Source organism: Microcaecilia unicolor, chromosome 3, assembly GCF_901765095.1.
Source record: "Microcaecilia unicolor chromosome 3, aMicUni1.1, whole genome shotgun sequence".
NCBI lineage: Eukaryota > Metazoa > Chordata > Amphibia > Gymnophiona > Siphonopidae > Microcaecilia > Microcaecilia unicolor.
In genome coordinates, this window is record NC_044033.1 from 310165250 (window position 1) to 310181981 (window position 16732).

The window sequence follows — 16732 nt, forward strand, 5'->3', positions numbered from 1 at the left end:
ATTGTCCATCTAGATCTCTTCACTCAGCAAATACAAATTTACTTGAAGCTCCCTCATTTCAACAGACAAGGCTTGAGGAATATTGCTCATCTATAATTTATGTCGCTGGTCTATTCCCAGTTTTCACTCTATGTGGGAAAGATACTATCTTCCCACCCCTGCCAATTGGATTTCCAGTCTTAACTTCATGTAATCCCCTATTAGGTTGGGGATTACTAGAAGAGTAAGTCCTGTAATGAGTCACTGAGGGGAGCGACTGGGATGGTCCCAGGGTGGGAGGAAGCCCAGCCCAGGGGGAGTGTTTATAGAATAAGATACCAAAATATAGTGCCCATGTTCTATAGAGTGACATTTATGGGAGTTAATAAAAGTAGTTGCATGTGAAAGCCCATGGTCTTTGGTTGTCTGAGGTGCCTCTGGTTGTCTCCAGCATGGTTTGATTACCTGAGATTCTCTAGGAGTCTTTTGGTGCAATCTACCTGCGCTATCCCTGCCATTGACCAGAGAGGAGTAAAAAGGAGTGCTGGCTTTTTCATTAGAACGGAGATAAAATCAAGAGCAGTTATTGTCGCAGGAACAGTAACTGGAGGAGGAGTAAGGCCTTGGGGAGGACTGGGGAGTCCTACCCGGGAGTGGGACTGAGCAGAAAAGTGCCTGCTCAAGGCCGGGGTGTGACCTAGCGAGGAGCACCTGCTGAAGGAGGGCAGCCCTAAAGGAGTCTGTGCCTGAGGGAAAGTGAAAGGTTGGAAGAAGAAGTATAGCCCTTAAATAGTCACCTGACTACCGGGACAGGCATGGACAGGAGTATTTGTCTATATGTAAATAGCCATGGAAAGAAAAATCCCCTGTACACATACCCTGAAGGAGGAAAGAACCCGAACAGGGGTTCCTGTAACCATCAATAGTCTCGGCACTAAGTTCTAGTTTTTATGAAAGTGGCACTAACTGACAGCGACGAAGGAAAGATCATGTTGCTATCTGTTTGTTGTTGAAAGTTAAATAAAAGTTAACCTTGTGATACAATCTCCTGGACTGCAGCATGGTTCCTGGACTAAGAAGCGGAGTGGTCTCCCACCCCCAGATCACTATTTCGGATCATATGCCCACATGAGTGGGGTGAGAATGGCCTGAATGAGCTGTAACTGTTTTATGTACCCAGGTCCAGAGCTAGAACCAGGTGAGACCCAGGTTACATTCAGTTATAAGTGAAGGCCATTCTAAATTAGACATTGGCCTGATTGTGCTAGCTATTTCCTTGGATCTTTAGGCTGCATTTGATTTCATAGATCATTCTCTTCTTCTAGCTAGACTGTTGGAATTGGGTGGTTTTTGTCTTTACTCACTGAACGTTAATTTCAAGTAGTAGCCCCTTATTCTACCTCCTGTTCCCAAATCTCTTCCCTGTGGTGTACCCCAGGGTTCAATATTTTCTCCATTAATGAATTTGTTTCTGAGTCCACTGGCAACACATCCAAAAGTTTGTTATCTCTACATATTTCTATGTGGATGATATTCTGTTGTTGTTGTTTTTAAACTGATTCAGTCTTCTTGATATTACTCCATTGTAGGTCTGCCTGGATGCTGTTGCTAGTTGCCTCCGTGATTATCCCCTAGTATCAAACCCCCAATAAAATTAGGTAGCATGCTAGATTACAGGGCATCCTTTTCATCCCACTTCTGACCTTGATTTGTTTGGTACTTGTATTAAACCAGATGAGACATTTCACTACCTAAGAGTTACTACAGATGATCAGCTTTCATTTATGCCTGATATTTTCTCTGTCATGAGGTCTGTTTTTTTTATTTGTTTGTTTGTTTTATGTCAGCTGCGATCAGTGCACAGCCTGTTTGACTTGCATTCTTTCTATTCCCTTCTACATGCTCTTTTAATTTCTAGACTGGACTACTGTAATATTACCTATTCAGGAACCTCATGAACAAATCTGAAGAAACTTCAAACCCTACAAAATGTTGCTATTCATCTTTAATATCATTCACATAAGTATGACCATGGGACCCCCTCCCCCCCTTTTGAATATAGAATAACGTGCTGTTACATTCAAGGCTATACTGATCATTCCTTATATGCCTGCCCAGGTTCTCCACTTCTTGAACGACCATCATTTGATTTTGCCCAAGTCAGCAATTGCTCATTTGGAGTCTACCAAACACTGTGCTTTTTTTCTGTAACTCCAGCTACCTAGAATGGCCTGCCACTTATTCTTCACTTATTCTTCAAACGGTTTAAAGCTGCACTGAAGGCTTAGTTCTTTCGCCAGGCTTTTGGAATTCTGTGTGACTGATGTTCCCTAGCCACAACTCATGGTAATTTTAGGGTGCTGTTAAACTTTATTCTTTGTGACTAAGAAGTAGATTATGCCTGTTTGTTTGGCTGTTTTCTGTTTATAATGGCGTTATCTTCCTATTTTATTTTCCTATTTTTTAAATCCAACTATTTTGTGGAACTCCTTACCTGTGGGGTTACCGCTAATGGTTAGTCATGTTTCCTTTAGAAATCACTGAATGTGTACCTGTTTAGGAAAGCTTATGATGATCTAATATCCATTCAACAATGACTTAATTTTCTCAAAGAGAAACAGATTAACCCATAAAGGCTATGTCCTCATGTTCCTGACACTTAAGTAGAAAGGTAGTCAGCAAACCCAGGATAAGAAAGAATTTAATACTGATCCCAACAGATAATGTTATACTTGGCTGATTACCTTAAAAAGAAACCAACTGGATCTAATACATCTTACTGCAGTTTACCTATAAACATCCTCTGCTTAAACAGGATGATTTTAACATGATGACCAAGAAAACGGTTTACCGTCATATATATAAAATATTGCTTAACTAAATCTCAGACTAAATAGAATATAAATTATGCCCAGAATGTAGCCCTGACATTGAAAGTTGAACAAAAACCATAAATCTGAATTTTCAGCCCTTGAAGGAGTTGAAAGCTTGAGTTTCACTGCTAGAGACTCCTTAATTACTTTTCTAATGCAGTTCACAATTAGATAAATAGAAAGTCTTAATAATAGGTGGCAGCAAATCTTTAGCTATCCCCAATATGTCAACTTGCACAAAAAAAACTAGCAAAATAATTCAATAGGAAGAACAGAATCAACTTTCAGAAAATTAAATCACTGTTAAACTCCTAATCTTAACAAGGTTCTCTATATGATTTGTTTTCCTCTGGAGAAAAACCTTTCCCTTATTCAAAGAATTAACTAGTATTTCTCTCCCCGTTGTCTTGCTTTTCAAATCCTGAAATTTAATTTCCAGTTTCTCCATTTTTTTCAAAAAAATACCATACATTTTCCAGTAACCATATATTCAATGTGTATTATCTTCCACAAAGTCTCTAAACTCATTTCAGCTAATGGAACAGGAACCTGAAAAACAGAATCTTCCCTGGTGTCATTCCAGCACATACAGATTTCTCTCTACATAATAAAGCTGGGGAATTTGTGTCAGGAAAATATTTATTCTTACATATTTCATTCAGTTTATCAATCATATAATCCAAGAGCACGACAACCCACAGCTATCAGCGACCATGAGGAAAAGTTAACAGTCTGCAGAAACAACTTTACCCGTGAACCATAGCACCAAACTTTTACAATCTCCTGGAGTGCAAACCAGGGAAATGTACTGCTTCTTAGCTCGCACTGATACCAGGTATTCACCAGATCGCCATCACAGACTGAACCAGGTCCTTGGTGCATTCAGCAAAACTTCTAATGCCTTCTTTACAGGCCAAGGTAACCATTTCTGGAAAATCAATCTCTCCATGAATAAGCCAGCAGGGTCAAGGAAAGAGTCTCAACCTCAAACAAATATAGAAACAAAGAATCTGATGGCAGAAAAAGACTGCAAGGCTCATCTAGTCTACTCCATTTAATTTCTGGTGCTAGGGTGGATCAAATTGGTGGAGGAGTAGAATTACACATTAAAGAGGGTCTTGAATAGACTAAAAATTCTGCAGGACAGAAAACACCATCTTATACTCCCTAGGCTAACAAACTGGTTACAACAATAATAATGGGTGATCCGCTACTATCTCTGATCTCCTCCCGTCCATCACGTCCTCCGAGTCTGTTGACAAGGCTGTTTCCAATTACAATGCCACTCTCTCCTCCGCCCTAGACACCCTTGCACCATCTGTTTCCCGTCCCACAAGGCGCACTAATCCCCAGCCCTGGCTTAACCCTTGCACTCGTTACCTTCGCTCCTGCTCCCGATCGGCTGAACGCCTATGGAGGAAATCTCGCACCCATACTGACTTCATTCACTACAAATTCATGCTATCCTCCTTCCAGTCCTCCCTATTCCTCGCCAAACAGGACTACTACACTCATTTGACTAATTCCCTCAGCTCTAACCCTCGTCGTCTCTTCGCCATCCTCAACTCCCTCCTCAAAGTGCCCTCCGCTCCCACCCCCCACCCCCTCACTCTCTCCTCAATCACTGGCTGACTACTTCCGCGACAAGGTCCAGAAGATCAACCTCGAATTCACCACTAAACCTTCTCCTCCTCTTCATCTTATCACCCACTCCCTCAACCAATCAACCCAGGCCTCCTTCTCCTCTTTTCCTGATATCACCGAAGAGGAAACCGCCCATCTTCTCTCCTCCTCGAAATGCACCACCTGTTCCTCAGACCCCATCCCCACCAACTTACTTATCACCATCTCTCCTACTATCACCCCCCCCCCCCATCTGTCATATCCTCAACCTCTCTCTCTCCACCGCAACTGTCCCTGACACCTTCAAGCATGCTGTTGTCACACCTCTCCTCAAAAAACCTTCACTTGACCCTGCCTGTCCCTCCAACTACCGCCCCATCTCCCTCCTACCCTTCCTCTCCAAAATACTTGAACGCGCCGTTCACAGCCGTTGCATTGATTTTCTCGCCTCTCATACCATCCTCGATCCGCTTCAGTCTGGCTTTCGCCCACTTCACTCGACAGAAACGGCACTATCCAAAGTCTGTAATGACCTGTTCCTCGCCAAATCCAAAGGTCATTACTCCATCCTCATTCTCCTCGACCTATCCGCCACCTTTGACACTGTCAATCACAACTTACTTCTTGACACACTGTCCTCTTTTGGGTTCCAGGGCTCTGTCCTCTCCTGGTTCTCCTCTTATCTCTCCCATCGTACCTTCAGAGTACACTCTCATGGTTCTTCCTCCACCCCTATCCAACTCTCTGTTGGAGTCCCTCAGGGTTCTGTCCTTGGACCCCTTCTTTTCTCTATCTACACCTCTTCCCTGGGCTCCCTGATCTCGTCTCATGGCTTCCAGTATCATCTTTATGCTGACGACACCCAGCTTTATCTCTCCACACCTGACATCACTGCGGAAACCCAGGCCAAAGTATTGGCCTGCTTATCCGACATTGCTGCCTGGATGTCCAACCGCCACCTGAAACTGAACATGGCCAAGACCGAACTTCTTGTCTTCCCACCCAAACCCACTTCTCCTCTACCTCCACTCTCTATTTCGGTTGATAACACCCTCATCGTCCCCGTCTCATCTGCCCGCAACCTCGGTGTCATCTTCGACTCCTCCCTCTCCTTCTCTGCGCATATCCAGCAGATAGCCAAGACCTGTCGCTTCTTCCTCTATAACATTAGCAAAATCCGCCCTTTCCTCTCTGAGCACACCACCCGAACTCTCATCCACTCTCTCGTTACCTCTCGCCTTGACTACTGCAACCTACTCCTCACTGGTCTCCTACTTAGCCACCTATCCCCCCTCCAGTCTGTTCAGAACTCTGCTGCACGTCTTATCTTCTGCCTGAACCGATACACTCATATCACCCCTCTCCTCAAGTCACTTCATTGGCTTCCGATCAGGTACCGCATTCAGTTCAAGCTTCTGCTACTAACCTACAAATGTACTCAATCTGCAGCCCCTCCTTACCTCTCAACCCTCATCTCCCCTTACGTTCCTACCCGTAACCTCCACTCTCAAGACAAATCCCTCCTCTCAGTACCTTTCTCCAACACCGCCAACTCCAGGCTCCGCTCTTTCTGCCTCGCCTCACCCCACACGTGGAACAAACTCCCCGAGCCCATACGCCAGGCCCCCTCCCTGCCCATCTTCAAATCTCTGCTTAAAGCCCACCTCTTCAATGTCACCTTCGGCACCTAACCTCTACACCTTTACCCAGGAAATCTACACTGCCCCAACTTGACATTTCGTTCTTTAGATTGTAAGCTCCTTTTAGCAGGGACCATCCTTCTTTGTTTATTTTGTACAGCGCTGCGTAACCCTAGTAGCGCTCTAGAAATGTTAAGTAGTAGTAGTAGTATTTCAATTACTCCAGTACTGATTGAGTAAATGTAACATCAGGGCATGCTAGGGAGGTAAAATTCCTTGATGAAATAAAGGACTGCTTTATGGAGCAGCTACTTCAGGAACCAAGAGGAGGAGAATAATTCTAGACCTAGTCCTTTAGTGGAGTGCATGGTCTGTGGTACAGGAGGTAATGGCGATGGAGCCATTTGATAAAAGTGATCACAACGTGATTCAATACATTAGCATTTTTAACTTTCAAAAAGTTTGCCTTTTTGCGGACGATACTAAGATTTGCAACAGAGTGGACAACCCGGAGGGAGTGGAAAACATGAAAAAGGATCTGCGGAAACTAGAAGAATGGTCTAAGGTTTGGCTATTAAAATTAAATGCGAAGAAATGCAAAGTGATGCACTTAGGGAGTAGAAATCCACGGGAGAAGTATGTGTTAGGTGGGGAGAGTCTGATAGTTACGGATGGGGAGAGGGATCTTGGGGTGATAGTATCTGAGGATCTGAAGGCAACGAAACAGTGTGACAAGGCGGTGGCCGTAGCCAGAAGGTTGCTAGGCTGTAAAGAAAGGGGAGTGATCAGCAGAAGAAAAGAGGTTCTAATGCCCCTGTATAAGTCGTTGGTGAGGCCCCACCTGGAGTATTGTGTTCAGTTCTGGAGGCCGTACCTTGCTAAGGATGTAAAAAAAATGGAAGCGGTGCAAAGAAAAGCTACGAGAATGGTATGGGATTTACGTTACAAGACGTACGAGGAGAGACTTGCTGACCTGAACATGTATACCCTGGAGGAAAGGGGAAACAGGGGGTGATATGATACAGACGTTCAAATATTTGAAAGGCATTAATCCGTAAACGAACCTTTTCCGGAGATGGGAAGGCGGTAGAACGAGAGGATATGATATGAGAGTGAAGGGGGGCAGACTCAAGAAAAATGTCAGGAAGTACTTTTTCACGGAGAGAGTGGTAGATACTTGGAATGCCCTCCCGCGGGAGGTGGTGGAGATGAAAACAGTAGCGGAATTCAAGCATGCGTGGGATAAACATAAAGGAATCCTGTGTAGAAGGTATGGATCCTCAGAAGCTTAACCGAGATTGGAAGGCGGGGCTGGTGTTTGGATGATGGGGCTAGTGCTGGGCAAGACTTCTACGGTCTGTGTCTTCAGAAGCTTAGCCGAGATTGGGAGGCGGGGCTGGTGTTTGGATGGTGGGGCTAGTGCTGGGCAAGACGTCTACGGTCTGGGTCCTGAAAATGGCAGATACAAATCAAGGTAAGGTATGCACAAGAAGTAGCACATATGAGTTTATCTTGTTGGGCAGACTAGATGGACCGTGCAGGTCTTTTTCTGCCGTCATCTACTATGACTCTATGATAAAATGATAATAGTTAAAAAAAAAAACAACTTAGAGGAGTAGCTGCAAGGGTCAAAAATTTAAATCAGGCTGTGTCTTTTATCATTCTTCCCCCCCTCTTCTCCTCTCCTTTTACTGTCTTCCCTTCCCCTATTGTTACCTTCCCCGCCCATATTTTTGAATGTTATGGATCGTTGTTGTTCATTACTTTTCTATCCAACTATTATAGTTCCTTTCCAGCTGTATCTTAGCCTGTAAACTGCTTAGTTCTGTTCTCAGTTATAGCAGTATAGCAAATGCAAATAAAGAAAGAATATTAAAAAATTCCATCCTGGAAGCCCAGACCAGATATTTTCCATGTACTATAAAAGGAGGAAGGAAGGCCAAACAACAGCCAGCATGTTTAAAAAGTGAGGTGAAGGAAGCTATTAGAGCTACAAGAAAATCCTTAAGAAAATGGAAGAAGGATCTGACTGAAAATAATAAGGAATGGCAAGTCAAATGCAAAGCGCTGATAAGGAAGGCAAAGAGAGACTTTTTAAAGAAGATTGCGCTGGAAGCAAAAACATATAGTAAAAACTTTTTAAAAGTAAATTAGAAAACAAGAAGCGAGTACAAGAATCAGTTGGACCTCTAGATGACCAAGGGGTAAAAGGGGCACTCAGGGAAGACAAGGCCATAGCGGAGAGATTAATTATTTACTTTGGACTTCACCATGGAAGGTGTGAGAGAAATACCAGTGCCAGAAATAGTATTCAATGCTGATGCATTAGAGAAACAAACAAATCTCTGGTGGCGAAGGCGGTTAGCTTGGCAGAGTTTTAAAAGGGGTTAGACGGTTTCCTAAAGGACAAGTCCATAAACCGCTACTAAATGGACTTGGGAAAAATCCACAATTCCAGGAATAACATGTATAGAATGTTTGTACGTTTGGGAAGCTTGCCAGGTGCCCTTGGCCTGGATTGGCCGCTGTCGTGGATAGGATGCTGGGCTCGATGGACCCTTGGTCTTTTCCCAGTGTGGCATTACTTATATACTTATGTAATGGGGCAATTTGATAAACTGAAGAGTAGCAAATTGCCTGGACTGGATGGTATACATCCTAAAGTACTGATAGAAATGAAAGATGAACTTGCAAAGCTATTGTTAGTAATATGTAATTTATCTTTAATATCCAGCATGCTACCAGAAGATTGGAGGGTGGCCAATGTAACGCAAAATTTTAAAAAGGATTCCGGGGTGATCTGGGAAATTATAGTCGAGTGAGCCTGATGTTGGTGCCAGGCAAAATGGTAGAGACTATAAAATAATAGAGCACATACATAGGCATGGATCAATAAAACAAAGCCAACATGGATTTAGTCAAGGGAAATCTTGCCTCACCAATATACTAAATTTCACATCTGGATTTTCAAAAGGCATTTGACAAAGTATCTCATGAACAAATCCTGAGGAAATCAGAAAGTCACAGGACAGGAAGTAATGTCCTACTATGGATTAAGAACTGGTTAAAAGACAGAAAACGGAGAGTAGGGTTAGTCAGTATTCTCAATGGAGAAAGGTAAGTAGTAAGGTTCCCCAGGAGTCTGTGCTGGGACTGCTGCTTTTTAACATATTTATAAATGATTGAAACCTCACACTCGATACACACGTGAAGAACACGACGAAAAAAATGTTCCAATCGATGTGGAAACTCAAAAGAATTAAACCTTTTTTCCCAAGAAACGTCTTTCGTACCCTGGTACAGTCTCTAGTAAAAAGCTATTTGGACTATTGCAACGCTCTGTACGCAGGCTGTAAAGAACAGACCATCAAAAAAACTCCAAACAGCCCAAAACACGGCAGCCAGACTCATCTTTGGAAAACCAAAATATGAAAGTGCGAAGCCTCTAAGAGAGAAACTACATTGGCTTCCACTCAAGGAACGCATTGAGTTCAAGATCTGCACAACCGTGCATAAAATCATTCACGCAGACGCCCCACTCTATATGCTAAACCTAGTGGACCTACCGCCCAGAAACGCCAAAAGATCAGCCCGCAAATTCCTCAATCTGAATTTCCCCAGCTGCAAAGGAGTGAAATACAAACAGGCTTATGCTACGACCTTTGGATACAAAAGCACACAGTTTTGGAATGCATTACCCAAGGCCCTGAAAACCATGAATAATCTAACCAGCTTCCGCAAAGCTCTGAAAACACACCTCTTTAACAACGCTTACAAAAGACACCCTCGATGATACAAATCATCCCCCAAACCACCCAAGCACACCTAAAACACCTCTCACTCAACCTACCCAATATCTGCACATGTAAATCCTCTTTACCTCAGCTTATGATCAATTGTATTTAAATCATACACTGACTTTGTCATAACCTTACTCTGTAAGCCACATTGAGCCTGCAAAAAGGTGGGATAATGTGGGGTACAAATGCAATAAATAATAATAATAATAATCTAGAGATGAGAATAACTAGTGAGGCAATTAAATTTGCTGATGACACAAAGTTGTTCAAAACTGTTCAATCGCAAGGGGATTGGGAAAAATTTGCAAGAGGACCTTATGAAACTGAGAGACTGAGCATCCAAGTGGCAGATGATGTGGACAAGATGCTGGGCTCGATGGACCCTTGGTCTTTTCCCAGTATGGCATTACTTAATGTGATGCAAGTGGGAAAGAATCCAAATTATAGCTATGTGATGCAAGGTTCCACATTAGGAGTCACCATTGAAACCCTCTGTTAGGAATTATTAGGAAAGTAAAGGAATGGGAAACAAAAATGAGAATGTTAAAATGCCTTTATATCACTCTATGGTCTGACTGCACCTCAAATACTGTGTGCAGTTCTGGTCACCGCATCTCAAAAAAGATATAGCAGAATTAGAAAAGGTACAGAGAAAGGCAACAAAAATGATAGGGGGTGGGAATATTTCTCTTTGAGGAAAAGCTAAAGCAGCTAGGGCTCTTCTGCTTGGAGAAGAGACAGCTGAGAGGAGATTTGATAGAAGTCTATAAAGTACTGAATGGAGTGGAACAGGTAGACATGAATCACATGTTTACTCTTTCCTAAATTTGGCCCCATTTTTAGAATGCATGTTTTGGCTCATATTTCTATATTTGCATTCTTACTTATTGTTATATATTTTTGCTTTTGTTATATTATAAGTATATAATATTACAACTCATCTTGCGCATATCAGTGTAAAGGTGAGAGCTAACTATTATATTAGGTATCCTCCCATCCCCTCCCCCAAAATATCATTAGAATGACAGGAAAAGAAAGGCAGAAGAATGAGGAAAGAGACATACACAAATATGAGTAGATATTTGTGTGTACCCATTGAGTTTACTCATTTGTTAGCATGCATTCAGTTCATTTTCACACCTTCAAAATTTAGTACATCCCAAATGTAACATGCAATACCCTATGTGCATACAATTCATGAAAAAGGAATGAGCAAAATGAACTTAAAAAGGGCCTGAAAATAGAGAAAATCCAATAAATCCAAAACCTTTCAACCCATGCACGATGGTTTTTCTGACCTTAAAGCGACTGTTAAGGTTGTGTCTGGTCAGCAGCTCAAACACTATGGTTTTCAGAGCATGATCCTCACTCACTCTATTCAGAGAGAAGACATCAAAGTTCCATAGGTCCAGGTTCTGGAATACAAAACAAGAAGAATTTATTCCACAGAAAGCTGGAAAGGGATAGGGAAGGGATGCAACCTTTCCTATCAATAGATTATCATCAAGATTCATCTTCAATATGAATGGAATGGATAAACATGAATCAAAGTTACAGACTAGCACATTCAAAAGAAATAGGAGAAAACATTTTTCCCTTAGTGTATCGTTAAGCTGTGGAACTCATTGATGGAGCAAGTGGTAAAAGCAGTTAGGACCAGATTCAGTAAATGGCGCCCATATTTGGGGCCTGAAAAAAATTAGCGTTAAGTCCTATTCTATAAATGGTGCTCCATTGGCTTAGCGCTGGGATCTGCACTCAATTTTGGGCGTAAGGATTTCTACCAACTGAAACCTGGTGCGATTCCTTGTGCATAACTGAGGCGCAGATATCCCGTATTCTATAATACTGCGTGCATCTGTAGTGAATGTCCCTGACTCACCCATGTCCTTCCTAAGGCCACGCCCCCTTTTCAGTTGTGCGCTAAAAAAATTTATATGTGTATCTTTACAGAATAGCACCTAGCAAGATGCATGCGGAAATTCAAACTGTTGCCAATTAGAACCAATAATTAATTCTTAGCAACCAATTATTGGTGCTAATTGGATCATTACTCAAACTGCACATCCAAATCTGTGCACACAATTTTGAGCACCGTTTATAGAATTTGGGGGTTAGTGTAGCTGGGTTTTAAAAAGGTTTGGATACGTTCCTGCCGGTAAAGTCCATAAACTGTTAATAACAGAGACCTGGGAAAGCAATCACTTATCCTCAGGGTTAAGTAGCATACAATCCTGCTACTTTCTGGGATTCTGCTAGGTACTTGAGAAGCAGGATACTGGGCTAGATGGACCCTTGGTCTAACCCTGTAGGGCAGTGATCTTCACTAATTTTTAAGCCGAGGCTGCTTTGAATTCAAACGAGCTGAAGGAGAGACGCAAAATGCCTTCTCATGTGGGGCCGCCACACTGATTACTAGCAAGGGAAAATAACATCCATCCCTTCAAGCCCACTTTTAAACTTTTCATTAGGGGTATCCTCAAAGGAGTAAGTGTTTCCAAATGCATGCCCTTCTTCTATTAAGAAATGCCTTGTCCTTCAAGCGTACAGCCCTTCTCCCCATCCACTTCCTGCTTTCTATCACAAGCTTGGGAAAATAGGCAGAGAGTTCTGAAGAAAGGGAACGGGGATGGGACTTGATATACTGCTTTCTGTGGTTACAATTAAAGCAGTTTACATATTATATACAGGCACTTATTTGTACCTGGGGCAATGGAGGGTTAAGATGACTTGCCCAGAGTCCCAAGGAGCTGCAGCGGAAATCGAACCCAGTTCACCAGGACCAAAGTCGGTTGCAATAACCACTAGCTACAAAATGAGGATGGGGACCACCCCAGAGGTCTCTGAGGGCTACCATTGGCCTCCGGGTCTTGCACTGCAACTCATGTCCTTAGGCAACTGTAGTGCACCAGTTCTATGAGAGCTCAGTTTTCCTTTTTCAGCTCAAGAAAGGTTAAGCAAAAGAAAGCTGCACCCTCTGTTTCCTACGTGCAAACATCAAGTGGTAGTAACATCTTATATCAACAGAACCTTTTTTTCACTATCATGTCATTTATAAATGCATCATTGCAGAAAGTTTTCTAGTAATAGAGGGTACAATTTTCTGTATGCCGGCTAGGTGCCACTTTTGCATCTTGTTCTATATCTATAAAGAGAGCAATTTAACAAAATCAACAAAAACTTGTTACAGAGCAAAAACTAAACATTAAAGAAAAAAAAATAATTCATAAGAAAACACAGTATTTCAAAGAAAAACAAAAAAAGCTGAATTAGACCCCAAATAAAGAGGGATCAGAGTAGAAAACTAAAAGGCAGCTATGAAAGGAAATAAAAAGAATTACACCAGTAATGGCATTAACATACATCAGCAACATATCTGTGAGTGGAGGAGTGGCCTAGTGGTTAGGGTGGTGGACTTTGGTTCTGGGGAACTGAGGAACTGAGTTCGATTCCCCGGCACAGGCAGCTCCTTGTGACTCTGGGCAAGTCACTTAACCCTCCATTGCCTGCCGCATTGAGCCTGCCATGAGTGGGAAAGTGCGGGGTACAAATGTAACAACAAAAAAAAAAACCATAAACACTTGAACCTGCACGATAACACACACCCTTCCTGCAAAACCTGTTCTGGCAAACAGGACCTTACAGGGCCAAATTTAAAGCTCTTGGATTTTCAATGTTCTCAGAGAAAACAGGCATCATTATCTGTACTCTCATCAATTGTACAATGTGATACCCGCCAGCGAGCCTTCTCAGGAGTAGCCTCCCATATTCTGGAACTTACTCCCAGAGGAGCCACGTCTAACTTGAGACCACCTCTACTTCAGGAAGCAGGTGAAAGCCTGGCTCTTCTCCCAAGCCTTTAATACATGTAGTGACTGACTATACACCACTCTAAACCTAGAGTAGCTTGCTACACACCCTATAATTTAGACCAGTTCCTCATACCTTATTTAACTATACATTTAATTTGCCTTTAGTTTAGCTACCCATCTATTTATCCCAACATGAGGAACATCTTCTTGGCTTGCGCCTTTGCTTGACTGTCAAATGTTAAGTTACAGTCAAATATTACACCCGAAATATTCAAACTGTCAGAGACAGTAACCCTAGTAGCGCTCTAGAAATGTTAAGTAGTAGTAGTAGACAGGAAGCGCGAGTCTATTAACCGCAATAGAAGTGGGAGGGATGAACTTGTGCTGGGAAGTCAGAACAAGGCAATGTGTTTTGTCCACATTAAGTTTGAGATTGAAAGCATTTGCCCAAGAGTCCCCATCCTCATTTTGTAGCTAGTGGTTATTGCAACCGACTTTGGTCCTGGTGAACTGGGTTCGATTCCCGCTGCAGCTCCTTGGGACTCTGGGCAAGTCATCTTAACCCTCCATTGCCCCAGGTACAAATAAGTGCCTGTATATAATATGTAAACTGCTTTAATTGTAACCACAGAAAGGCAGTATATCAAGTCCCATCCCCTTTCCCTTTCTTCAGAACTCTCTGCCTATTTTCCCAAGCTTGTGATAGAAAGCAGGAAGTGGATGGAGAGAAGGGCTGTATGCTTGAAGGACAAGGCATTTCTCAATAGAAGAAGAGAAATGCATTTGGAAACACTTACTCCCTTGAGGATACCCCTAATGAAAAGTTTAAAAGTGGGCTTGAAGGGATGGATGTTATTTTCCCTTGCTAGTAATCAGTGTGGCGGCCCCACATGAGAAGGCGTTTTGCGCCTCTCCTTCAGCTCGTTTGAATTCAAAGCGGCCTCGGCTTCAGGAAGCAGGTGAAAGCCTGGCCCTTCTCCCAAGCCTTTAATACATGTAGTGAATGACTATACACCACTCTACACCTGGACTAGCTTGCTACACACCCTATAACTTAGACCAGTTCCTCATACCTTATTTAACTATAAATTTAATTTGCCTTTAGTTTAGCTACCCATCTATTTATCCCAATTGACTTTATGCTACCCATCTTCTCCCTTTCTATATCTGCACTTGGCCCCTCAGCTACATGGTAAGATGTTTAATTGTATTGTAAGAACAGCATTAACATCATATCTAAGTTATTTGAATGTTCCAGCGTGTGCTTATTAGTTGTTTCATTGGTATCATGCTGACATTGTATTATATCTATGTGATCTGAATGTTATTTATTATTATTTGTTACATTTGTATCCCACATTTTCCCACCTTTTGCAGGCTCAATGTGGCTTACATATAACCGTTAACGGATTCAACAAATACATAGTATGAATGAATACAAAGTGATATTGTGGTATAATGAGGTATATGTATGGTAGGAAACAGTTGGGGGAAACTTAGAAAGGGAAAGGGGGAAGAAGAGTCAGATATGTCCGTTGCAGTCTTTGGTTATGTTGTGTCGCAAGTGACCGGTATTTTTATGTTGGGTCAGTAGGGTATGCTCTTCTGAACAGGTCTGTCTTTAGTGCTTTCCGAAAATTTAGGTGGTCGAACGTAGTTTTTACTGCTTTGGCAATGTGTTCCATAGTTTTGCGCTTACGTAGGAAAAGCTGGTTGCATAGGTGGATTTGTATATGAGTCCTTTGCTGCTTGGGTAGTGGAGGTTTAGATATGATCGTGCAGATTTTGTGGAGTTTATGGTTGGCAGGTCGATGAGGTCTGTCATGTATCCCGGTGCCTCACCGTAAATAATTTTGTGAACAGTCGTGCAGATTTTGAAAGTGATACGTTCTTTGATTGGTAGCCAGTGCAATTTTTCTCTGAGTGGTTTGGCGCTGTCAAAACGTGTTTTTCAAAATATAAGCCTGGCTGCTGTATTTTGGGCTGTCTGAAGTTTTTTTATGATTTGATCCTTGCATCCCGCATAGATTCCATTACAGTAATCTGCATGGCTTAATACCATGGACTGTACCAGGTTACGAAATATTTCCCTTGGGAAGAATGGTTTTACGCATTTGAGTTTCCACATTGAGAAAAACATTTTCTTTATGGTTGATTTTGCTTGGGTCTCTAGTGATAGGTTACGGTTGATCGTTACTCCAAGAATTTTCAGGCTGTCTAAGACAGGGAGGGTGTATCCTGGGGTGTTAATGTTTGTGGGTTTGTATGTATTGTATTAGGATGAGATGATGAGACAGTGTGTTTTTTTCTGTATTGAGTTTTAGTTGGAATGCATTTGCCAATGAGTTCATGATGTTTAAGCTTAGTTTGATTTCGTTGGTGATTTCCGCCAGATCATGTTTGTATGGGATGTATAATGTAACGTCGTCAGCGTAGATAAATGGGTTGAGCCCTTGGGTGGATAGGGTCTTGGTTAGTGGAGTCATCATTTATTTATTTATTCCACTTGTATCCCACATTTCCCACCTATTTGCAGGCTCAATGTGGCTTACAAAGACCTATTATGGCATCGCCATACCAGGGTACAAAATAAAATTGATATTATACAGATTCAAGGAAGACAAGAGGATCTGGTCAAGCAGTTATAGATAGATAAGTTCTGAATAAAGGTAGTTAGGAGTTGTGTCATGGTTAGCTATGGGATCCCCTGGTAAGTCTTGTTAAAGAGGTGAGATTTCAGAGATTTGCGGAAGCTACTTAATTCGTTATCGATTTCAAGTGAGTTGGGAGTGCATTCCATGCCTGCGTGCCTATGTAGGAAAAGCTGGTCGCGTGTGTTCGTTTGTATTTTACTCCTGAGGTTGAAGAGGATCGGTGATAGTGGTGATCCTTGCGGTACATGTTCTTCCATGCTGTCCATTATGTATTGTTTGTATTATACTGACTTTCATCATATTTCTGTTACATGATTGTTCTGCAGTGCAGTTTAATGTGTATATTTATGA

At 42.2% G+C, this 16732-nt stretch overlaps 1 protein-coding gene across 1 annotated transcript in view; it reads right to left on the minus strand.

Moving 5' to 3' along the window:
* The window catches only part of PDE1B (phosphodiesterase 1B), a 390321-nt gene that overhangs the window by 127564 nt on the left and 246025 nt on the right, over window positions 1–16732 (minus strand). Inside the window, exon 5 of the mRNA XM_030198308.1 lies at window positions 11214–11330. Coding sequence (XP_030054168.1) covers window positions 11214–11330 — 117 coding nt within the window. The remainder of the gene's footprint in view (window positions 1–11213; window positions 11331–16732) is intronic.